The sequence below is a fragment of the Dipodomys merriami genome, unplaced genomic scaffold (assembly GCF_024711535.1).
Source record: "Dipodomys merriami isolate MVZ:Mamm:240054 unplaced genomic scaffold, mDipMer1.0.p SCAF_5, whole genome shotgun sequence".
Taxonomy (NCBI): Eukaryota; Metazoa; Chordata; class Mammalia; order Rodentia; family Heteromyidae; genus Dipodomys; species Dipodomys merriami.
Window position 1 is genome coordinate 68,200,775 of NW_027206068.1, and position 25,815 is coordinate 68,226,589.

The window sequence follows — 25,815 nt, forward strand, 5'->3', positions numbered from 1 at the left end:
CTACCAAATATAGGTAACCTTTATTAGCTGCGCCCTAATTACTGCTCAGAGTGCTAAACATGTAGTCCCTCTTTCAGTCCTCATGGCAAGGTTATACAGCAGAGAATGTGATTAGCTCTTTGTTTTTGCCAGTACTGAGGCTTGAACCCAGGGCCTGTGTGCTGTCCGTTAGCTTTCCCCCCCCCTGCTCAAAGCTAGTGCTCTTATCAATTGAGCCACAGCTCCACTTTGTTTTTCGGTGGTAAACTGGAGGTAGGGGGTCTCATGGACTTTCCTACTGGAGATGCGATTCTCAGGTCTCAGCTTCTGGGCAGCTAACATTACAGCTGGCATGAGCCACTAGTGATTGTTTTTTTTTAATCTAAAAAAATTGTATGATATTTATAATTCAATTTTCTTAGAGTTTTGTGTTTTGGGCAACATTAGTTGGCTTAGTCTGAGTATCTTGCACATGTGAAGTAGCTCACAGGAAGCAACCATACCCTGGTGACCTCAGAAGAGCAAAAGCACCTTCCAGAGATCGCCAAGTAATTGAATGAGTGGACAGAGCAATGAATAATGGAAACCAGGCAGAGTAGGTCTAGTTGATCAGCTCAAATAAGCCACTTTGGTTTATCCCTATGACCTCTATAAAACAGTTTCAGTACAAGGCGAGGTTGGCACCAGGCTCTGGATAAATAGGACAAGCACCCGTCAATGTTGTCCAGGGAGATTCCAGGTGAGGAAAGATGGCTTGTTCAGCTAAATGCTTCTCTATCAAAATCATCTATTTAAATAAGGTCAGCTCTACTACGTAATTCTGGGGTATGCAAAAAAATGCTTATTATCTAATTTTTCTATTTTTAAACCAACTCTAACCATAACTGAAGAGTCCTCTGCTCCAACAGTGACTCACTGTTGTGCAAAAGGCAGCACACTGGCCTCTTGGTGGCCTGCCCAGATGTTAACACCTCCAAGAACGAAAACTTCACCCTTCTCCTGAGGTAGCCCAGCTGTGCCCAGCTGGCACAGTAGGGGCTCAGGGCACCATGTTCTGGTAGGACTCCCTGCACACGGGGAGCTACTGAGGCCCGCTGTGGAAGTCACAGAAGGAGACAGAACAGAACTACAAGTTGGTAAGCTAATGACTAAAGAGAACCAGTTACTTATGCCAGTAATTAAGTCTGCCATTTCTCCAATGGTATGGCACATGAATCCTAATCCTGAAAGTAAAATTTGATCAGTCTGGGTGTGCTGAAAAGCGGTCCTGGGCCTTGTGTGTCTTTCTTTATTGGATGGGAATGTAGGAGGCAACTTAAAAACTGCTTTATAATGAACTGAATGCTGGCACTCAGAACCCTCACTTTGCATTGAAGCTTTTTGATCTGTGGCAGTCACTTGTAGTCACCTTGGGCGGCAAGGACAGGATTCATAAATAAACATCTTGTGACAAAAGACAAACTGCCCCTCAGACAGCAATGCCTTCTTATCATCTTAAAGCTCAGAGCATCACTGCCAGGCAACTGGCTCTTCCTTCCAGTGGTAGGAATTGAGGAACAACTCCAAGGACAAAGACTGAGATGAGTCAGCCAGGCCACAGCCGTGACTTGGTATAACTCTTTCTCCTTTCTCACTTGCTGCCCCTAATTCTCTCTATTCAACCTGAGGCTGCTATCTGTATTCTTTAAGACAGCTAAAGGTATATTGAAGTGCTGTCTATCCATGGCTGCCATGTGATAAACTTCCTTCCTCTGACTTTCACTGTGTCTCTTTATTTGGCATATGGGGGTGAGTCACTAGGGGGTGAGTGTAGGACTTTGGGCCTGGGGTCTAAGAACCCAGTTTCTGAATAGAGGTTATGGCCTCCTCTATGCCATCAGTGCTGGGCAGGATAGTGTGGAGGAAGCACCTCGTAACTGCTTGCTGTGAGCCCCATCTTTGGTTCGTCCTCTCCCAGCTGGCTGTCTGCACCCCCTGGCTTCTTCTAGGTGGGAGTGTGCCTAGCCATCTGTTCTGGCAGTGAACTGTGCTGTGTACTTGCAATCAAGAATAATGATTTTTACCTTGGCATTCTTTAAACAAAAATCCCAGGCGATATTACTTAGTCTAGGTCTGAAAATATGGGCTCTCCACCATTTGATGTTGGTGCTAAAAGACTCTGGTAGGGGAGGTGCAAGCGTCACCAGCTCCTGACCCTCCAGCTCTCGTGCTGAGCCAGACCCTCGTTCAAGAAGTAGCCAGAGTTTCAGATGAAGTTACAGGACTAACTCTGGGGAATTGGAAAGGCCAGAATTGAGATAGGTAACAAATAGGAAACTAGGTCAGGAGACAGAAGATCAGAATCAAGCTGCTCACAGGGAAAGGTGGAGTAAGTATGAGGCCAAGGATGATCAAGGAGAACAAGAAAGAGAAGACCTCTTCATGAGGAAAACTGGAACCAACGGAAGCTGTCCAGCTGAAGAGACCATGGCCAAGGATTTCCTATTCAACTGTGCTCAGGGGTACACTCTTATTTTCCTAGGACTGATGCTTTTCTGGAACCCCTCAGCACCTCCTGACAAAGCCCATAATCCCCATCAAAGAGAAGACTCCTCCACAATTCCCCTTCCAGCACGAAGCCCATTTCCTCTGCATGGAATCCTTTCTCCTGGATAAGCTCCTATGGCCTACCCACTGCTGGTCCTTGCTTGGCCAGCCGGTTCTCCCTTGGCTGGTCCATACGTTCCTAGATTCTTTCCTGAAGCTAATTCCCTTTGGATCTCTTTAGCACTTTGCCAGTTTTTATGGAACTGGTGCTCTGCTTTGTGTTAAAATTATTTATATGTGTCTTAACTTGTGCTTTCCTGGTGCCTCATGAGGGCAGACTGTCTCCTTTATGTAATATCTGCAGGTCCCGTGAAATATTGGATACGGATGGGGCCAATAAATATTTACTATGCTCAATTTTATGATGATGCTGATTTTCTTTCTTTCTCTTTTGCTTTGGCTGGTTGTGGGGCTTAAACTCAGGGCATAAGCTTTTTTGCTCAAGGCTAGTGTTTTACCATTTTGAGCCACAGCCCCACTTCTGACTTTTGGAGATACGAGTCTCACGGAGTTTCCTGCCTGGGCTGGTTTTAAACTATGATCCTCAGATCTTAGCCTCCTGAGTAGCTAAGATTATAAGAATGAGCCACCAGCTTCCAGCGTGATGATGCTGATCAATCATTTTCTCCCACTCTTTCTCCTTCCTAAATGTAGTCACTATAACGGGATCACAATTATACAGTGATTCTATATAAGTAAGACAGCTTCTGGCTTTTTTCATACCACAGGCTTAAATATACATCATTATCCTCTTGGGTCCTAAACCATCTTCTACAGCAACAACCTAATCTGCCTCCAAAAAACATTACTATGGTTGCCTCCTCTTTGAGCTCTGTTGCTGCATGCGCAGCGCAGACCACTCTCTGGTCCTACACTGAAGCTTGTCCAGACTCCAGGACATCTCTGTGTCTCTGGCATGTTTTTTGTTTTTTGTTTTTTTGCCAGTCCTGGGACTTGAACTCAGGGTCTGGGCACTGTCTCTGAGTCTCTCTGTGCTCAAGGCTAGCACTCTACCACTTGAGCCACTGCACTATTTCAGCTTTTCTGTTGATGTGGTACTGAGCAATCGAACCCAGGGTTTCATGCATGCTAGGCAAGCACTCTACCACTAAGCCACATTCCCAGCCCTCTGGCATGTCTTCATTATCCTGGTCAGGCAGGAAGACAAGTCCACCAGGCTCTGCACGATACAGAACTGTGGGGTCCAGTACCCCCTGTCTGCCTGTCCCTCTCACATCACCTGCTGGACAGCTGTCCACCCCTCCTCCCAATCTCTGAGTCATTTACAACAAGGTGCACACATTTCAGTTGCACTTTTTCATGGAGCATCGGGGTGGGTGGGAGGCAGCCATGTGCTTCATTCTGCTTTGCTTTCTGTTCCCAGCCTTGTTAGCTGTCTGGCTGACAGGGAGATGGCTGCCACCCTCCTGTCATCAGATGCACCGTTTGATTCTTTCCTGAACACTTATATCCAAAGTCTGTGTCAACTCAAATCTTGGACTTCAAGACTGAGCTTCCAGTCTACTTAACTTATTTTTTTTCCAGTCATTTTATGGCCAATGTTATGAGTGTGTGGACTAGAAGCTGAGGCTGGACTGGGTCCAGTCTGGGGTTGGAAGAGCCTCCTTTATGCAGGGTGTCTGTTGAACCTGGTGAAAACAGAGCCCACCGTCCTGGGTGAAAGGGAAAGGCACTGGGGAAGGTGAGACACCTATGCAACTTCGGACTGTAATCAAAAGGGAAGCTGAGGCCAGTCCTGGAACCAGCAGATGAGAAGTAGAGCAACACATGGCTGCAAGTGTGCCTTTGGTCACCAACCTCCTGTCCACTCTGGCACCAGGCAAATGACAGGACGAGAAACGCTCTACTATGCTCTTCTCTTGAGATACATCAGAATGAAAAATACACTAGTCTGTGGTAAGGATGGGAAGGGACGCCCCATGTAGAACAGCTATCATGAGAAGCCTTGAATCAGTTTATCTGTACGTTTTGTAATGATTTCAAGTGTGAGAATTTATTATCTAATCAAAAGGATTTGTGATGACTAATTAGTTACATTGTATTCAATCAGGAATTAACAGTCTGGGCATAATTGAATATAGGGTTCTGTATCTAGTTGTGGGATGCATTCCGACTGGTGGTTTGAGGGTAGCAGGCCTCCTGACCTTTAGTCCCCCTGTAAAAGTGCCAGCAAGGTGGGGCTGTAAGACTCTAGACTCTGTGAGGCCTGAGGCCCATGGGCTATAGCAGGGCACCAGAGTTGCGTGTTCAAAGCAGAAAGTGTATTTTGTTGAACTCTAGCTGCACAATGTGGAAAAGCAGCTCTGGTGCCAGGGTGAAGTCTTGCAAATATAATAAATATTTCTTTCCTCTCCTCAGAAAGCACACACAGAGCAAAATGAATTATTACTACTTTGGAATAAACAGTAGTGCTCTCAGGGTGAAGAGCCAACTGGCAGCTTGAAAGATTGGGTTAATCAGACACAGGGAAATTTCTGATTAATTGGACAATTACTTTGAATTCTGAGTGAGCCAAGGCAATGTTAGAGAGATATCCTGATCAACTGGGAATAAATTCAATAGCCAGAGGCAGATTTTTTTTTTAAGCTTATAGGGGTTGAAATAAACTGGTATTATGAGCCTGATTTTTTATAGTCTCACATTCCCAAATGTGTAGGGCCTGTTACTATTTTTTTTTTTAAAAAGCAAAGCGACCCCAAATTATTTTGGTTTTGAACAAACATGGCCAATCTGTTCAGTATTCTCTTGAAAGAAACTTAGGACTCAGGGACATGGCAAAACCAAAATGTAGGGGTCAGCAGGGAGGGATCGCTGCGCTGCTGCTGAAAAATGACCCTGGTCTGGGGAGGAAGAATCGGGTGTGAATCAGAGACACGGCCCGCCCCTCCTGTGCACGCCGGGGGGCCCCAAGATGCTGCCTCACCTGGTGGGGGCGTGCTTCTGCTCCTCCTCCTCGTCTGTGTCACTGCTGATGGTGATGACGCTGACTGTGGGGCTGGGGGTGTCGGGAATGACGATGGTCTGCCGCTGCCGCTCTCTGGTGGTGCTGGAGGCCACATCGCCCCACCCGCAGGTGACTGAAGTGCTGCAGGCTGGGCTGCTGTGCACCATGGCGCAGCGGGGAGGGGTGTTCTCTTTGACCCGCTTGGACCGCTGAGGGGAACTGATGGCCTGCGAGGAGGACACCTCACAGGTGGAGACGTTTCTGGAATGAGCAAAATCACACACACTTAGAGAGAAGATCAGGCGGTTCCTTTCAGACAGCCCAATGCCAGCCAAATTTCTATAGAGAGAGAGAGAGAAAAAAAGTCCAGGCATCTTAGACTCCACCTGTGACAGGAGAAGCAGCGCCCCTACAGGCCTTTTGGTGTCATTACATAGGATTAAAGCCCCCACTTTCTGGGCTCCAGACAAATGGTGTTTGCCATGTAAAGCTTTGGTTTCCTTGGTAAGGGTTAGTGAAGTTTTTTTGGAAATAATTTGTAATTGTTATTATACAGGTGATATATTGAGGAATTACAGCTATTTAAGTCATTAAGAGTACATTTCTTTTTGGACAATGTCACCCCTTCCCTTGCTCTCTCTCCCAGTTTTTCCCTCCCATCTCTACCCACAAGTTGTATAGTTCATTTTTAACACTGTCTAGTGAGAGCCACTGCTGCATTTGTTCACTCTTCCCTCCTTTTGCAGAGTATATTATATTAAAACTTTTTTTTTTGTAGTGTTAGGGACCAAATCCAGGCTCTCAATGATGCTAGGCAAATGCTGTACCACTGAGCCACACTGCTGGCCTAAAGCACTTACTTTTTAAATGTTTGTGAAGCTAAAGGACCTATTCCTGGTGACCTTATTAACACCCCCCCCCTTTCCACCTCTTGGAAAAGATAAGACCATTCAAGTATTAGTGAAGATACAGTGAAAACAACTTTCGTTTTTGCAATCTTGATCCCCGAGTTTCACAGGAGGCTTAACAGTTTTTCCCAAATTATTATTTGAATAGTTATGAAAAATTGATGCCATGTGCTGGTGGCTCACATTTGTAATCCTAGCTATTCAGGTGGCTAAGATCTGAGGACTGCAGTTCAAAGCCAGCTGGGGCAGGAAAGTCTGTGAGATTCTTAGCTCAGTTAACCAGCAAAAACAAGCTGGAAGTGGAGCTGTGGCTCAAGTGGTAAAGTGTCAGCATTTAGTGGGAAAAAAAACTAAGGGACAGAACCCAGGCCTGAGTTCAAGCTCCAATACAGTCGCATGCATACCCACAGCCATGTGAGAAAAGTCCAAGAAAGGGAGGTACCATTTGAGCTGTGGATTCAGCTTAAGACATAGAGTGCTTGCCTAGCATCCTGAGGCCCTGAATTCAACCCCCAGTAGCCCTCTACCTCTTCCATAAAAGAACAAGGAACCTTTCACTTTGATTGACCTGAAATTCCTTAAGTAAGCCAGTATAGCTTCTGGTAACCTTAAGGGGGGTGGGGGGAAACCAAAACCTTTTTCACTCCCTGATCCTGGGAATATGTATGCAGTTAGACTTAATATGAGACTTAATCTAATATATAATGATCCTGAGATCTCTGTGGTCTTAGAGATCTGATCAGCTTCTAGCCAAAGGGATGGCAGTAAAATGAAAATAATCCAGTAAAAGTAAACTTACTTAATTTTCTATCTAGCTGGCATCAGGCCTTACTGCCTATTCCTTTTGGAGAGGATACTAGTGATAAAAACCTTCCGGGTTTTACTGGTAAGACTGCTCTACCATTTCTATATGTTTGCCACTGCTAATATGTTATCATTTGAGATCATGTTTTTACTGACTCAGCAGTTGCCGAATCTCCATTTGGCATGCTACAGGAGAGCATAGCTGGCCACTATCTTCAGAAAAGCCTCTCTCTGGTCTCTCAGACTGTTTTTGCTCAAGGTTCTGGTCTTGAAACGAGACGAATATATAACATGCACTATTGTTGTATTGCTCTTAAACTGTACAGGTGAGGGCCAACTGGGTGGTTAGAAGACAGGGAGGGATTTACTAAACCGATGGGACTGGCCAAGGGTCCTTACTGCTCCTACTTGGCTAAGGTAAGTCAGCGGGCTGCCAAGCTCAGCACCCCACACATCACCCACCTGGCTGGGAATGAGGTGTGGAGAGATAAGAATCTGGCTTTTGTTACCACCCACGCTAATAAGGGCAATGTGTTATCCAAGGGCTGCCACACAAAAGCATTCTGGAGGGCTGGCACTGACCTCAGAAGAGTTTCCCTGAGTTGTTAGCTATACCTAATTAAAGGTGTTTATCTTCTCAAAAAAGGATGTCAACCTGAGGGATTCCCTCAAGTTGGACTAATTTCTGAATGAGAAGACAAAGAAAACAAAAAAAGGCAGGCCTAGTTTTTGGCACCTGGCTAAATGAGGAAGCAGAAACCAAAAATCACTAGATATATCATATACTAGACTGTTCTTGATCATTCTGTCTGAAACAAGCACCTAAACACCTCCCAATGAGTGCCATTGGGACATACAGGGGGTAATTCTGCAGTTGTACAAGCTTGATTTATCTGTCCAGCTGTAGATTTCTTTTTCAGAGGATAGAGCCTAGAACTCTCTCACTTTCTCTCTTAAAAAGTCAGGTATTCTTTTCTCTTAATACTTTTTTTTTTCTTTTTTCTTTTTTTGGTCGGTTGTGGGGCTTGAACTCTGGGCTTGGGCGCTGTCCTTGCGCTCTTCAGCTCAAGGCAAGCGCTCTACTGCTTGAGCCACAGCGCTACTTCCGGTTTTCTAGTGGTTAATTGGGGATAAGAATCTCATGGACTTTCCTTGCCCGGGCTGGCTTTGAACTGTGATCCTCAGCTCTCAGCCTCCTGAGTAGCTAGTATTACAGGTGTGAGCCACTGGTGCCCGGCTTAATACTTTTTCTTTTGGAAGTACTAGGCTCTTGGTTGCTAGGCAGGCACTCTACCCTTTCAGCCATGCCTTTAGTTCTAAAATCAGGCTTACTGAGGTATAATTGAGTATAAAAATCCCCCTTTCAAAAATGTTTGGTGACTTGTGAGAAATGTACAGTCACAAACTCCAACCACAACCCAGACATGGAACTTCTTCAACACCTGAAGACTCCCTTCAGTCCCCTCCCCTCCCACAGGTCTCTCTGATCTCTATCTGCATTTTTCAAAGTGACATGTGAATGAAATCGTAAGGCACATAGCCTTTTGTCAATCTCGACTGCTTAAGAGTTCAGGAACTGGAGTTCAAGGGACCGGGAGAGATCAGTAGGCTGCTATTTAGTGTGTGGGAGTAACCAAAGTAGAACTTAAGCAAGCAGCCAGATGAGTTCAATTTCTGACCTCAAATTTCAAAAGTACATTTTGTTAGTATCTTAAAAAAGTTCTCTTAGGAATGGTTTCCAAATATATAACCTACAATGTAATTATATTGATCTAGAACTGCATGGGTAATGAAACTTCAGAGGCAAGCTGTTTTCTAGAGAAGGAGAAAATAACAAAGATTCTTTGCATGACCTTCAAGGCATGGAGGATGCTAACTCCATCTAGGCCCCCATCCTCAGGGTGGTAACAAGCGTGGAACCAGTGTGGGACAACAGACTGGCATCCCTTGCATAAAACATACAGTTTCCTGCAAACCCTGGGCAATCCCCTTGGTACAGAATGTTCTGCTAGGAAGAGTTGTTCCCCATCCCAAGCCAGCCAGATGTTTCTTTAGCATTCTGATCTCCTGGGGTGCCTGCCCTCCAGGGCCATTCCACACTTACCTGGCAGAGGACTGGTGCTGCTTACTCTTCCGGGAGGAGGAGGTGCTGGTTGGCTGCTGTCGCATCACGTGGGCCACACCCACATTTAAGGGCTGGGCTGCTGGAAGGGTCACATGACCAGTCAATAGTGCAGGCTGCTGCATGATGGGATTGTAATGGCTGCCATGAGCATGTGTGTTCCTGAGAGGGAGATAAAAGACAAGGTTTCTTTGTGGTTCAATAGAAGCTACAGAGTTGTTGTTGTTGTTTTTGTCAGTCGTGGGTCTTGAACTTAGGGCCTGGGTGCTATCCCTGAACTCTTTTGTTCAAGGTTAGTGCTCTACCACTTTGAGCCACAGTCAATTAACTTTGGTGATTAATTGGAGATAAAGAATCTCATGGAGACTCTTTTGCCTGGGCTAGCTTTGAACCACAATCCTCAGATTTCAGCCTTCCAGGTAGCTAGGATTACAGGCCTGAGCCACCTGCACCCAGCAGACAGAGTTATTTTTATAAGACAAAACTTCTGCCCTGATTAAAAGCTGACCCACTTAGTTATATCTCAATGTGCCATCCAGTAGATGGAGAGATGGGCTTCTCCAGGTGAGCTCACCAGTGCTCCTCTGGGTACAGAGGCTGAAGATGTTTTGAAGAACTGAAGGAACCCAGCTTGTGGGTAAGACCCAGGATTTTCCAGTGAGAAGAATGCCATGTGCAGACTCAGAGATCTAAAGTTTAGGGAGAATGGATAACTATCCCCTCCAACTAGGATTACAGGTGCTAGCCACCAGCACCCAGCTTCCCCTCCAACTTTCATAGTTCTTGAACAGCTGATTATGTTGAAAAGTAATGTGCATTTTGTTTTAGAATTTACAAAGTGTCTTCAACAGGTTCTCTCATTCCTGCCTGTGAAGTAGGCAGGATATCTTAGTAGTATCATTTTATTAATGAGGAAATTGTAGTTAATGTGAAAATGAACTTTGACTGTGGGGAACCATATATTTCTGGTGTTAGGAAGTGTTGGTGTTCTTTTGAATTCGCTAAGTGGCTAGCACAAAAATCAGGCATGTAGCAGTTGATCAGTTAATTACACACTTGCTGAATGAACAATCAGACTGACTGAGCTTGACTAGACAAGTACAGTGTTTGGTATAAAATAAAAATTAATAACAGCCAGGCACACATTGAAGGAAACACTGGAAGCTCACATCCTCAAAAGGGTTTATGTTCAGAGGTCTTACTATCTCACTTGCATAGAGCTCAAAGCCTTGTTTTCCCACAGAAATGCTAGAGGTGGTGGTTCATTCAGAGCTTTGCCCGCAAAAGCCCATTAATGCTTTAAAAAAATAAAAAGCTAAAAAAGAATTCATTTGAATTTTAAAAAATTATCAAATTCTGTCTTTGTAACTTGAGGGAAAGAATAAATAGAAGAAAGAAGCTGATGAGTATCTGTGTAAAGATTCTGATAATTATCTTCTAGGTATTTACAGGGACCTAGAAACTGATATGGTGGTGTCTTAATTCTGTGTGTGTGTGTGTGTGTGTGTGTGTGTGTGCGTGTGTGTGCACACGTGTGTGTAAGTGTATGTGCAAGTCCTGGGGCTTGGATTCAGGACTTAGGTGCTGTCACTGAGCTTTGTGCTCTAGCATTCAAGTCCCAGGCTCCACTTCCAGTTGTTGTTGCTGTTGTTGTTGTTGTTTTTTTTTTTTTGTCGTTTATTGGGGAGAAGAGTCTCACAGACTTTACTATCCAGGCTGGCTTCCAACTGTGATTCTCAGATCTCAGCCCCCAGAGTAGTTAAGATTATAGGTGTGAGCTACTGGTGCCTGGCTAATTCTGTTGTTGCTAGTTCTCTAAAGACAAAGGCATTGTTTGTCCTCAGCACTATGCTCAGCCTAGGCACATCTCTTGTGCAAACTAAGGATGATTCTAGATGCTCTCTGTTCCACATGTGAAATGGAAAGAGTAGGAAGAAAATGTGTTGGGCTGGGAAGGTGGCTCAGTGGTAGAGTGCTTGCCTTGCATGCATGAGGCCCTGGGTTCTATTCCTCAGCACCACATCAGCAGAAAAAACCGGAAGTGGTGCTGTGGCCAAGTGGTAGAACACTAATCTTGAGCCGAAGAGATCAGGGACAGCGCCCAGGCCCAGAGGTCAGGCCCCACAACTGACCAAAAAAGAAAGTATGTTGCTTTTACATGTTGTCTGTGATTATTAAGTAAGAAATGGAAAAAAGAAAGGAGGAGGAGGGAGTAAAATAAGAAAATATATATGAATGGGTGAGTATTACTGAAATTAAATGAGTTTCTAAATGCTGAAAGACAAAGGAATGAGCCTTATGTGGTCCTTCAGGAGGAAAAGGGGGGAAGGTAAAAAACAACCATTGGTCAGACAGCTTTCCACGTGGTTGCTGTTCCTAATGAGCTAGAGGTAGAAGGGCAAGTTTACAGAGCCTGGGCTGCCAGAGGGGGAGGAGGGGAGGTGATGGGGTTATTTACTTCCTGTCATGTTTGGGCGCTGCTATGCTGCATGTTAAATATAGGCCAAGTGTTCTGTATTTTAGCTTCATTTAAACCATCAATAATCCGATGAGGTAGAATCTCTATCATCACTTTACTGGAGAAGAAACTGAGGGTTATAAAGGTCAAATGGCCTGCCTCAGGCCTTGCAGTGCCAGAATGAACACCAGTTCTGCCAGTCTGAAAGTGCTCACGGTGGGGAGGGGGGTGCTGTGGGGACACCATTGTGTTCTCTGATACTAGTTGGGAAGTTAAATGGAGGCAGAGGAAGTGATAGAGGCTTGAGTGGGGTTAGAAAGACTGTCTCTCCTTTTCTTCCTTCCAGATATATATATATATATATACACACACACATATATATATATATATATATATATATATATATATATATATATATATATTTTTTTTTTTTTTTTGTGAAACTACCGTACAGAGGAGTTACAATTACATGGGCAAGATGACAAGTACATTTCTTATCAAGCATTGTTGCCTCCTCATTGTTTTCCCTTCCCATCCCTTCCCCATATTCCTCCCCTACACCCACCAGATCCTCCTCCCCACCCCCCACCAAAGTTGTTAAGTTCGTTTTTCGACATAACAACTTGTACATCTCATTGTTGCAATGGGTCCACCTGTATCCCTAGTTAAACAATTTGTTTTTTCCCTTCCCCTCCACAAATTATACCAACATCAAAAACAGTGAAAGTATTGGTTATACTGTGGGGGAGGGACATACAAAGCAACATAGAAATCATCTTATAAATGTGATAGGAACAATTGCATGAAAGGAAAAAAAACCAAAAAAGAATTTGAATACTTACCTTGGGGTTCATTCCCCTAACATTAACTTATTTGACCTTTTCTGCTTGACTCAGACATATACTAGTTATAGCAAATAAGGGAAACCATGGGACCTATGTTTCTTTGGGCCTGGCTTACTTCACTTAATATAATTATTTCCAAGTCTTTCCATTTCCTAACAAATGGGGCAATGTCATTCTTTCTGATGGAGGCATAGAATTCCATTGTGTATATATACCACATTTTCTTGATCCATTCATCTACTGAGGGGCATCTGGGTTGGTTCCATATCTTAGCTATGGCAAACTACTCAAGATGATTCAAAACTTTGGCAAAGTAGCAGGGTATAAAATTAACCTTCAAAAATCAATGGCTTTTCTATATGCCAACAATGAGAAAAGTGTGGCTGAAATCAGGAAAGCAACTCCATTCGTAATAGCCCCACAAAAAATAAAATACCTAGGAATTAACTTAACCAAAGAAGTGAAGGACCTCTATGATGAAAACTTTAAAAACCTGAAAATCAAAACAGAACTTAGAAAGTGGCAAAACCTCCCATGCTCCTGGATTGGAAGGATCAACATAGTGAAAATGGCAACACTTCCCAAGGCTATCTACAAATTCAATGCGATACCTATCAATATTCCAACCTCATTCTTCAAGGAAATAGAAGAGGCAATCCAAAAATTCATATGGAACAATAAAAGACCCTGAATAGCAAAAAAGATCCTTAACAGAAAGAACAGTGCTGGAGGAATATGAATTCCTTCCATATTTTTTATATTATTATAATTTTGTGTGTGTGTGTCAGGCCTGGGGCTTGAACTTGGAGCGTGGGTACTGTCCTTAAGCTTCTTCTGCTCAAAGCTAGTGCTGTACCACATAAGCCACCCCACTGTAGCTTTTTGGTGGTTTTTTTTTTTTGGCAATAAGAGTTTCATGGATTTTGTTGCCGGGCGGCTTTGAACCGTCATGATCTAGCCTCCTGAGTAGTTAAGATTACAGACATGAGCCACCAGCACCCTGTTCTTCCATCATCTTTGGTGGTACTGAGCTTAAGCATTTTGTACTCGCTAGATGGTGCTCTACTTTAGTCATATCCCCAGCCCTTTTTACTTTTTTGAATAGGGTCTTGCATTTTTGCCCAGGTTGGTCTGGGTGGTGATCTATTTATACGCTTTCTATTTATACTCCTATGTATCTGAGATGATAAATGCATACCATAACACCAAGCTTTTTATTGTTTGAGATGGGACTGGCCTCAAACTGTTCCCTCCACACCATGTCTGACACTTTTTGCTCAAAGGCTGGTGATCTACCATCTGAACCATGCCTCTTATCCCCATGGACTTGAACTACAGTCCTTCAGAACCTGTCTCCTGAGTAGTTAAAATTATAGGCATATGCCACCTCGCCTGACCTATTTATTTTTTTCAATCGTTATTATAAAGGTGATGTACAGAAGGGGTTATAATTACGTAAGTCAGGTAAAGAGTACATTTCTTTTTGGACAGTGTCACCCCTTCCCTTGCTCTCTCCCAGTTTTTCCCTTCCATCCCCACCCACAAGTTGTATAGTTCATATTCTATTTATTTATCTCGTAGCCAGAGTCCTGCTCCATAGTTCAGCTTGCCTTTGAATTTTTTTTTTTTTTTGGTTGGTCGTGGCGCTTGAACTCTAGGCCTGAACGCTGTCCCTCAGCTCTTCAGTTCAAGGATAGCACTCTACCACTTGAGCCACAGCACCACTTCCAGTTTTCTGGTGGTGTATTGGAGATAAGAGTTTCATGGAGTTTCCTGCCTGGGCTGGCTTTGAACCGAGATCCTCAGATCTCAGCCTCCTGAGTAGCTAGGATTACAGGCGTGAACCACCAGCGCCCGGCTGGCTCTTGAATTTTTGATTCTCCTGCTTCAGCGTCTGACTGCTGAGATCACGGAATCCCTACCACACTCGGGCACAGGAGATCTTTTTTCAGAAAAAAAAACAAACCAAAAACCAGTCATGTGGAGGCACTGGGGTGGTATGGAAACTGTCAGACATGAAGGGGAGTGGCCTGCCCTGATGCTTGTGCTGAAAAAGAAACAGCTCAAAGGGCCATAAGAATTGGGGATGACGTAAGGCTGGGGAAAGTGGTACTGGAGGAAGGGCCAAAGAAAGGCAACAAGCGGTCATGAAAATGACTGAACACAGAGACTGGGAGGATATCAGGGAGTTGGATGAGAATGTTCTGGAAACATCTTGGAGATTAAGTTGGCTAGATGCCTTGGTGTCTGAGGAAGGTGGACCCTGATCGTCATGATGTGACTATTCTGAGAGGCGCATGCAGTGAACCTACCAGAGTTCCCCCTTCCCTGGGGAGGTCAGATAGACTCCAGGGTGCCTGTGTCTCAAAATATCTCTAACGCTTTCCAGAACTGCTGAGGGATTTGGGGACTCTCTTTTACATACTTTAACTGACAAATCTTTGTTTCCTGAGAGTGCAATTTAATTCTGAGAAAACCCTCAAATCATCTGGAGACAGGTCTGATGAATCACACTAGTTATTAAACAATATGACGGAGAAAATGATAGCTGGAAGATGATAGCTTATCATAAATTAATAAAGCCTACTTTTTTTTGTATTCTGGCACATGGTATAAAAATAAACCTCTCATTATAGCGTAGTCATATAATATCCATATTCTCTGCAACAGTGGTTGACACGCCTCCCACCCAGACACGTGCAACTCATTCTAGACGTTTCCAGCTTACCGCCAGTCGGCTAACTGCTGGGTGCCTGCCATGGTCTCAGGAATCACAGTCGCATGCTGCACCGACGTGTGGGCGGCCACTCCCGTCAGCTGCTGCCATGCTGGGGGAAGCAGGATCTGCTGGGTCCCACTCGGCCAGGCCTGCTACAGGACAAAGGACATCTGCCATCACCACCATGTTATCCATTTGTAGGAACCCAGCACTTACTCTGTGATGGGGAGTTGGGGGGATGTCGTGTTAGATCGTGTAATGAGTGTGGAAATGGAGAGTTGGTCTCTGGCCTAACGATGAAAGGGAAGACAACCACCTAAGTACAGGGCACAGGATTATATGGAAAGGATCGGTCTGTGGATATCCATGGTGTAAGTCCTTTAAATAATAGGTAGCTTAGAAAATGAATACCAGGAAGCTGAAACAGATCTTAAGGGGTGAAGTTTCAGGGGAAGGGGCAGACAATGGAGAGAGGAAGGGTGGGTGAATGCAGTAATGATATTCAATGTGCACATGTGAAAACGGAATCAGGGAACTTGAGGAGATGAATGAGGCTGGAGAGGCTGGGGAGACTGGCCGATCAACCTGCATTGTACTCAGAACTAACATGTTGAGCTGAGATACCTCTGTGTAACTATTTAAAGATAATGAAGAATAAAATAAAAAAGCTGGGCATGGGCGGCTTATACCTGTAATCTTAACTACTCAAGAGGCTGATATCTGAGAAGTGCAGTTGGAAGCCAGCATGGGTAGTGCAGTCTGTGGGACTGATTGCTAATAAATTACCAAAAAAAAGCTGTAAGTGGAACTGTGGCTTAAGTGGTAGAGTGCTAGCTTTGAGTATAAAAACTCAGGGACCACACCTAGGCCCTGAGTCGCTAGCCACAGGACTAGCATGCACGCATGCATATGCACATAAGAATGATTTTGATTTTTTATGAATTTAATGTGCAATACTCAAGGTTTCTGAAAGGTCATTTATGAGCTTGCTCTGTTGTTGTACAGTTATATACTGTACAGGTACTGAGGGGGTACAGTAGGTGAGATGGAGGTGACGCCATCTGCCCTTGGTTTGACGCTTTACCTTTAGTTTATCACTTAGTACCTAGAGTTCTACCTTGTGTTGTCTTTTGGATTTCAATTCACACAGCTCTGAGATTACCCAGTACCCGGTGCCAGGGTACTGGAGAGCCTACAGTATGAAACAGCATCCTTGCCTGGGCTTCAGACTAACTGGGGATATATTGACTTCTCAAAGCAAAGTCTCTGGGCTGCTAGAAGGCATTGCTTTCATCTCTGCAAAAATCAAGATTTTTCATAGAAATCTAAATGAGCTTTTTGTTCCCCCTTTAACAGACACACTTGCATTTAGAACTCTCAGGACCTCCTTCTTGACTTTGTTATTAAATGATTCCAAGAGAGCACAACTGTCCGGAGTTGGATAGCTTTTAAAAAATATTTTATTGTTGTTGTGGGGCTTAAACTCAAGGTATGAGTGCTGTCCCTGAGGTTTTTTGCTTAAGGCTAGTGCTCTACCTTTTTTTTTGTTTTTTGTTTTGTAGGTCGTGGCGCTTGAACTCTGGGCCTGGGCGCTGTCCCTCACTCTTCAGCTCAAGGTTAGTGCTCTACCACTTGAGCCACAACACCACTTTCAGTTTTCTGAGTGGTTTATTGGAGATAAGAGTCTCATGGACGTTCCTGCCTGGGCTGCCTTTAAGCGGTGATCCTCAGATCTCAGCCTCCTGAGTAGCTAGGATTAGAAGTGTGAGCCACCAGCGCCTGGCTTAACACTCTACCATTTTGAGTCGCAGCTCCACTTAAAGTTTTCTGGTCATTAGTTGGAGACTCACTGACTTTCCTGCCTGGGCTGGCTTTGAATGGTGATCCTCAGGTCTCAGCTTCCTGAGTAGTTAGGATTACAGGCGTGAGCCTCTGGTATCTGCTTAGAATTAGGCATCTTTTAAAGAACCACCACTAGCCTAAATTCCTCTGGGCAGGCCAGGGTTGAGAAGTTTGCAATCTTAGTTGTATATGTCTCTTTCCATCCAGCCAGACACGATTATCATTAGGTGTTCATCTAGTGGGGTCCACTACACTGGGGGCGGCGGGGGAGGAACGTGCTTGACACATGTATTTTGATTCATCTCTGTACAAGCTAGTTGCTTCTGGAAATAGACTACATTTGGAGTCAAGGCTTAAAAAAACAGCAAAGCTTACAAACGATGATACAACCACATTTTCTAAATTGTTTTTGGTATTGGTACTGGAGCTTAATCTCTGGGCCTTGGCTTTTTTGCTCAACGCTGGCGCTCTATCACTTGAGCCACAGTTCTACTTTTGGCTTTTTGGTGATCTCATGGACTTTACTGCCGGGGCTCCCTTTGAGCCACAATCCTCAGATTTCCCTCTTGAGTGTCAAGGACTACAACGTGAGCCATTGCACCTGGTATAACCATACTTTAGATCTGCTTCACTTCCCTGTCCCATCATTCTCACGTTGCAAACAAAGCCCCTCCTGACGCCTCACACACACTTTTTTGTTGTTGCTGCTTGTTTGCTTACTGATTTGTTTGCCTATAGGCAGAAATCTCAGAGACCACAGGTCACACTGTAAGAATTTAATAAATATCTGTTGGTAAAATGGAAGAAGCAGCTCTACTATGAGTATGAACTATCATTAATTGTTTTTCAAGGATACTGAATTTACAGTAAGTAGAAACATAATTTAACTGATTAAAATAGTTGTAAACTCAAAATATTAAATGAGTAACAATTTCACTGGAAATATGATTTCTTTTGCATGGTCATCTGGAACTCATTTCAGACCTCATAAAAAGCATGGATCTTTTTTTTTTTTAAATAAAAGCATGAATCCTGACTAATGTTATTAAAAAAATCTTGATACCAAGCTAAAGTATCTTAAAAAGTTTCCCTGAAATGGATGTTAACATTTTATATCTCAAGGAGATGAGGTAAAAGGCTACCTTTGACTTCTTTCAGTATGGGTACACCTAAGTTCATTTCAGATATACTTCATCAAACATTTTTATAATTTATTATTATTACAAAGAATGGAACTAATAATTCTTTATGTATGAGTGAAGTCATAAATGGGTTTTCTGCCTTCTGAACAACAATCCTGTGAGACAGCCATTTATTCCCATGACTCAGATGAGTAAACTGAAACCTGCCCTGAAAGGTCAAGTAAATGGTAAGTTACACACATTCATTGTTTTCTTTCTTTTTGTCCAGGATAATGTGTAAAAAAAAACCACCTTTAGGAAAGTGTGAAGTCATAAAATCTGTGACCTCTGTAGATAAGGAGAAAGTCTTAAAAGGTGTCAGAGAGAAAAATAACAGATACTGAACTCAATATGCTCAAATGTAACACTCCAAACACAAACCTTCCACAGCTCTACAAGAAATTAGGGTTATAAAATACAAGATATGGAAAATGAACTCAGTGAAAAAAGCAACTACACTTAGACAAGAAGGTGTACTGGAAAGCAAATATAGTTGCTATATTATGAAGCTCAGCTCAGAGTGGAATGAAGTTGATAATTTATACAAACAGTACAAAAGAGTTTATAAAAATTACCTGGGATAAAGGGGAGACACAAGTAAGTGAGAACGAGGGCTGTCTGTGTTATGTATTGGGAGTTAGCTGGAGAATTAATTTTTTTCTTTTGTTTTTTTTTTTTTCTTGTCAGTTGTGGGGCTTGAACTTAGGGCCTGGGTGCTGTACCTGAGGTTTTCTGCCCAAGACAAGCACTCTATACTTGAGCCACAGCTCCATTTCCAGTTTTCTGGATTGTAGTATGAAATCAGGCCCAGTAGGAAAGAAAGTCTGTGGGACTGTTATCTCCAATCAACTGCCACAGAGTCACTTGGTGACTCAAGGGTTAGAGCCCAGGCCCTGAGTTTGAGCTCAAGTAATGGCAAAAAAAAAAAAAAAAAAAAGGAAAAGAAAAAAAATTTTACATAGAAAATTCAGGAGACTCTTAACAAAGAAAAACTTTATTGAATGTGACAACATGTAACTTTTTAATACTATTCATGGATAAAATGACTTTACATTGTTGGGTATCGTCCCTGGTTTTCTTGCTCAAGTTTTTTCTGCTTCTGGCTTTTTGGTAGTTAATTGTAAGATGAGAGTCTCATGGACTTTCCTGCCCAGGCTGGCTTTGAACTGGGATCCTCAGCCTTCTCAGAAGGTAGGATTACAGGTGGGAGCTACCAGCACTTTTTTGTACCAGTCCTGGAGCTTTAGCTCAGGGCCTGGGTGCTGTCCTTGAACTTTTTGTTCAAGGTTAGTACTCTACCACTTTGAACCACAGCTCCACTTCCAGCATTTTTGGTAATTAATTGGAAATAAAAGTATCATGGGGCTGAGCACCTGTGGCTTACGCTTGTAATCCTTGCTACGCAGGAGGCTGAGATTGGAGGATCACAGTTTGAAGCCAGCCTGGGCAGGAAAACTCCTTGAGACTCTTATCTTCAACAAAGCTGGAAGTGGCATCACGGCTCAAGTGGTAGAGTGCTCGCCTTGAGCAAAAGAAGCTCAGGGACGGTGCCCAGGCCAAGTTCAAGCCCCAGGATCAGAAAAAAAAAAAAAAAAAAGTATCATGGGCTTTCTTGCTTGTAATGGCTTTGAAATACAAGCCTCAGCAATTAGCCTCCTGAGTAGCTAGGATTATAGGCATGAGCTATAGTGATTGGCTAAGTTTTCATTTTTCATAATAGGAAGTCAATTGGTAATACTAAAAATGTAATCAATAAAAAGCATTTAGAAACATGAAGTTAGGTAAGACTGAACTGTCAAATTAAAACCGACTGTTCTGGTAAAATGTATAGCAAAAAATATTGTTTAGGGGAGTAGAAATTAAGGATGGGATAGAGCTGGGGCCTATATTTTCTTTTAATTTCATGAACTCATACAACTTAAAAATTATGTATTTGCATTATTTTGAAAAAGAATTAAGTCTTAAACTTCAAAAATAACTTCCCCAAAGTCATATGCCCATATTTTGTTTTGTTTTGGTGTCAGTCCTAGGGCATGGACTCTGGGTCTGGGCACTCTCCCTGAGCTTTTTTTTTTTTTTTTTTTTTTTGGTGGTGGTGGGGTTTGAACTCTGGGGTTAGGTGCTGTCCCTCGCTCTTCAGCTCAAGGCTAGCACTCTACTGCTTGAGCCACAGCACCACTTCCAGTTTTCTGAGTGGCTTATTGGAGATAAGAGTCTCATGGACGTTCCTGCCTGGGCTGGCTTTGAACGGTGATCCTCAGATCTCAGCCTTCCGAGTAGCTAGGATTACAGGCGCCACCTGTGTCACTGGCGCCTGGCTTTCCTGAGCTATTTTTGCTTATGGCCAGTGCTCTACCACTTTGAGCCAGAGCTCCTTTTCTAGCTTTTTGGTGCTTAACTGCAGATGAGAGTTTCATGGAGTTTTTTGCCTGGACTGGCTTCGAACCATGATTCTCAGATCTCAATCTCCTGAACAGCTAGCATAACAGGTGTGAGCCACTGGTCCTGGCTATACTTTGGACTATTTAAAGACTTCGAGCTACCAACTTGTCCTAAGGGAAACATTTATAGGGGCTCTGATGATATGATCTAATTGGCAACAAGAATGAAAAAATGTTTTCCTGGAAAAGAGGAGTCTATGAAGACCTGGCCCTTCTGAATTTCTCTTCCAGTGTTGTTAGTCCAAGATGGTTTCTGTGGTGCCATTTAACAAGTGAGTTAAACTCAGTACTTTCTCAATCAAGAACAGTTACTTCCCACCTCTCCACGTTTACTGTTCACTCAGTTCCCAGTACCTTGGCACTAAGGCTGGGGAGGATGGGGGCAACGGCTGCTTTTAGGAAGTATCAAAGGAGATTCCTATGTAAATGTGTGTGACTACCACGTCCTCTTATTTGAACAGACCCTCAAGTCCCATGGATGCTCATTTTTCTGTAAGGGACACATGACGCAGGGAGGTTGGGGAGGAAAAGGTCAAAGAAAATGAAATTAACCTGAGGAATGGATTCAAAATAAAAACCTTCACAAATACAATCCTTCAAAAGGTTTCAAATATTTGGAAGAAAAAGGATGTCTACTTTTAGATACATTTTAAAGCAAATAATGGTATTTGGAATGATGCTGGCTGATCTCTAGAAATTTACTCCTAGAAAAATGTAGGAATCAATTTAAATGTTAGGTATTGCTTTTTTAAAAAAATAGCCATTATACTAGTTTTGAGGTTAGCTTATTTTAGTTCTTTGCAAGGACAATATAAAAACATGTAGGAGAGGACTCCATCTTAACAGGTTCACATGGTGACAAGCAGAAAGAAAAGAGAAAGCAACCAATAAACAAAAAGACACAATGTCATATTGGATACTGAATAGGGTTTTAAACTTAATATGTCTTGAAAATGTTTGTATGTCAAGACTCAGAGATCTACCATGTCCCTTTTAATGGCTACATGATGTCCTATTTCATGCATTGCTCTATTGATGTAACAAATCCCCTACTGATGAATATTCAGCTTGCTTCCAACAGTTCCTTGTTATAAACACAGTACCAATTAAATTCCTTGTACACAGATTTTTGTTCACTTTCCCAATTACAGATTAGGTTAAATCAATTGGGGAATTTACAACACTCTAGGGACTTTTATTTTCAAGTACGCAAAAGGTAGAGCTCTCTCCTGCATTGGTCAAAGGATTGAAACAAACTCAGAGACACGAAGCCTACTGGCTCCATCAAACTGAACCATGAAGAATGTCTATTTCAGCTAATTAGAGATTTCTAACAGAGATGTTTCCTGGCTTAGGAAGGTTAAGTGTATAAACACACCAAGAAAGGATCAGTAATTACCCTCTGAAGTACACATGGAATCTATAGACTTTTGGCTCACAGTGGAGGAGCTCTGGGAGGCTTTCTGGACTTTTGCCACTTAGATAAATTATGAACAAGCCCCTGAACCGAGCTGTAGTTCTTTCCCTTGATCTATCTTGGCCTGTTATGAACTCTCCACTACTCACATGTGCAAACAAAAGGTTGGCACAAGACTGGCAAAAGAGGAAGGTATAGATCTACTATAAATACACAAGGTTTTCTGTGGACAAGCTTCAATGAGAAAAAAATTTTGTGTCACTAATTGTTGATGTTAGTGCTTACTTGCAGTGTCAGTATGGACTGAAGAAAAAAGAGGAGGAAAATTAGTATAAATCTTAACTGAACTATTCCTGAAAACAGAGGAGATAATAATATCTAATGTACTTTATGATAGACTAGTGCAACCCTGTATGAAAGTGAACAAGCAATCTCTAAGAAAGGGAGATTATATGCCATTTCTCACTAAGGAATATACATCAAAAATACTAAAGCATGGTAAGTACCAACTGAGTTCAGTATTAAACTGAATATGAAGTACAACACAGTCAAATAAAGTATCTCATAAATACAGGGGCAGTTTAGCATTAAAAACTGTAATCTGTTACACTGACAAATCAGAGATTATAAAAACCGAGAAAGTAGCTACATGCCAGAGGTTCACACCTGTAATCTTAGCTATTCAAAAAGTTGAGCTCTGAGGATTGTGGTTCAAAGCCACTGGAGGCAGGAAAACCCACATAACTTTTATTTCCAAGTAACTACCAAAAAGCTGAAAATGACACTATGGCTCAAAGTGATAAAGCACTAGCCTTGAGCACAAAAACTCAGGGACAGTACCTAGGCTCTGAGTTCAAACCCTAGAATTGGCACAAAACAAACAAACAAACAAACACACAAACAAAAAACTGCTAACACAGTATCAAGTATCTCTCAAATATTTACAGTAAATAAAACACCTTGAGAAACAATAGAGAGAATTTAAAGTTAGGTAGAAGCAAAGGATACCCAGTATCACCACTGTTACTAAATACTATTTTTAGATGTCCCACATAGAACAGTGATAATCAGAACAATACATGAAAGGTGAAAGGATGGAAAAACAAAAAAGTGATACCATTTTCATATGAACAGACTGTCTACAGTTGGATGGCTTATGCCTGTAATTCTAACTACTTACTCAGGAGCCTGAGATCTGAGGATCACAGTTTGAAACCAGCTCCAATAGGAAAGTCTGTGAGACTCTTATCTCCAATTAACTACCAAAATGTCACTTGAGCTATGACTCAAATATTAGATCATAGGCCCTAAGTTCAAGTTCCAGTAATGGCATTCAAAAAAAAGAAAGAAAGAAAGAAAGAAATTGCCTATATAGAAAATTCAGGAGACTTTAACAAGGGAAAACTTTATTGAATGTGAGAATATGTAACTTTTTATACTATTCATGGATAAAATGACTTCATATTGTAAAGTCAATTGTTCCTAAAGTAAATATAAATTCAATGCAAGTCTAATAAGCTGGTTTTTGGAAAACCAATATTCTTATGGAAGATCGATGCTAAGATTCTAAGGGAAAGCAAGAAAGACAAGGATAGACATGGACATTTTGAAGAATTTCATACGAATGGAGTTTTCCTCACTAGATTCCATGACATATATCTGAGTTATGACGGTTAATACATGGGTATTCTGAGAAGCCAGTGGACTACAAGTGAACTCAGAGCAGACCTAAGCAGTTTAACTCTATAAAAATTAAAATGACAAAACAACTACTTAAGAAGACAACATAAATAAAATATCTTTGAGGACACTTTGGGATAAGCCTCTGGTAGCTGGACTTACTTAAAAATAAAGGTGTTACTAAACCAACAACCTAAAGGTCAAGCTGCCTTGATGGCTGGCAGGAGAAATGACTGTCTGGAAGTGGAATACCGGAAGTGGAATAGCATGATGGTTAAATACAGACTCTGTGTCCTGGTTCTGATACCTACTTGCTGGCATGACTTGAAGCAAGTTGCTGTGTTTCCTGCTTGTCAAGGGGAGACAAACACTTTGCTCTGTGGTCATGAATATTAAATAAATTAACAAGTGTACAGTGCCTTTGTCATTAGGGTTCAAGTATTATTAAGGATGGATCACTGTTATTGCTACATCAGTGCCTTTACCTTAAACCAATATAAATGCTTCGTACATTTTCAACCATTTTTCATCTCTGCGATATTATTCGACCATTAGGATACCTATATGGATGGATAGGGAAGGTTCCAGTTCACAGCTTCTGGGAGTGTTTTTTCAATGATAAAAATGAGGGGATAATCTCCAGGGCTCCTTTTGGCTCTGAAAAAATAATTTCTATTTTATAGGAAAGAAATTTGAGGCAAAGAGATGTTAACTGACTCGCCTTAGGTCACTGTGAGCTAGTAGCAGATTTAGGATTAAAACTTAGGTCTCCTGGATTAATTTGCATTACAAAGACACAATAATAATTTCCCTAGACACTGTCTCTAAATTTCTTCTTGGAATTATAAGGAGATACTTAGGGAGGTAATTCACTCAGGGATCATTTAGAATATTATAGACATCTTCCAATGACTGGAAGCACCTGATTCATTACTGGGGAAGGAGCTAGTAGAGGTATTTCTCTTTCGTGAACAACATTAACACAGATAATGGTAATAGGAGGAATAATATAGAAGAGTTACCTGGGCAAGCAGACCTGGCTGGATCTGAAGGGGCTGAGCTCCTGGGGCTTGAGTGACAATGGGAACGGCATTCTCCATGCGCACTGAGTAGCCGGCATGCTTAGACGGGGAGGCCTGCAGGCCTGCTCAGGACCATGGTGAGGGAGAGAAGAGAGAGCAGTGGTTGAAGGCTGCTGGATGACGAGATTTTCCCCAGGATCTTTTACTGCCTACTCCCTGCCCAATAATCAGGTTTTGCATGGTCCCTGGAAAGTTTTCTCCTTACTTTCTCATTTAAATTAAAAAACAAAACAAAACACAGAAGCTTGCCCCTAAATTTGAATGCTTTCAAAGGCTAGACAGTCAAATGAAAGCATTTGGCATGGTCAAGAGTGGGACAGTTACACTGACATCTTTCCACAGGAAGGCAAGGGTGCCTGACCATCGAGGTCTGCTTAAGCGTAAGGGTATATCTGAGAGATGGGTGGATCTTTTTGGAACCACACTGTCTGAGCCTGAGCCACCAAGCCTTAGCTTACATGGGGGGAGACAGAGGAAGGGGATTTTGCAAAAAGTATATTCCTGAGCTTTCTGAGTAAATTGTGACCAGGTACACTGTCATCTGCAGCTTCTTAAGAGTCAATACTTGGAGTGCTGGGGTCATGGTCAATGACTCCTTTAGGGGAGGAGGCCCAGGGGCACATTTACATACTCCCTGTGAGCTGGGACCATGTTGGCTGGGAGGGGTTTACAATCTTTTATAGATAAAATACACAGAGCGGATGCTTCTTTGAGGAAGGCAAGAGCTGATGTCCCTCTCATGGTGGGAACACAGACAATGTGCTCAGTTAAAAGTGGCTGGCCAGG

The 25,815-nt window shown here is 42.6% G+C and overlaps 1 protein-coding gene across 2 annotated transcripts in view; it reads right to left on the minus strand.

Annotated features, from left to right (window-relative positions):
- The window catches only part of Hipk2 (homeodomain interacting protein kinase 2), a 195,778-nt gene that overhangs the window by 24,040 nt on the left and 145,923 nt on the right, over positions 1 to 25,815 (minus strand). For both annotated transcript variants that reach the window (XM_069996899.1, XM_069996898.1), the window contains exons 9-12: positions 24,970 to 25,091; positions 15,396 to 15,538; positions 9,347 to 9,526; positions 5,510 to 5,791 (exon numbers count right to left, since the gene is read on the minus strand). In XM_069996899.1, coding sequence (XP_069853000.1) covers positions 5,510 to 5,791; positions 9,347 to 9,526; positions 15,396 to 15,538; positions 24,970 to 25,091 — 727 coding nt within the window. The remainder of the gene's footprint in view (positions 1 to 5,509; positions 5,792 to 9,346; positions 9,527 to 15,395; positions 15,539 to 24,969; positions 25,092 to 25,815) is intronic.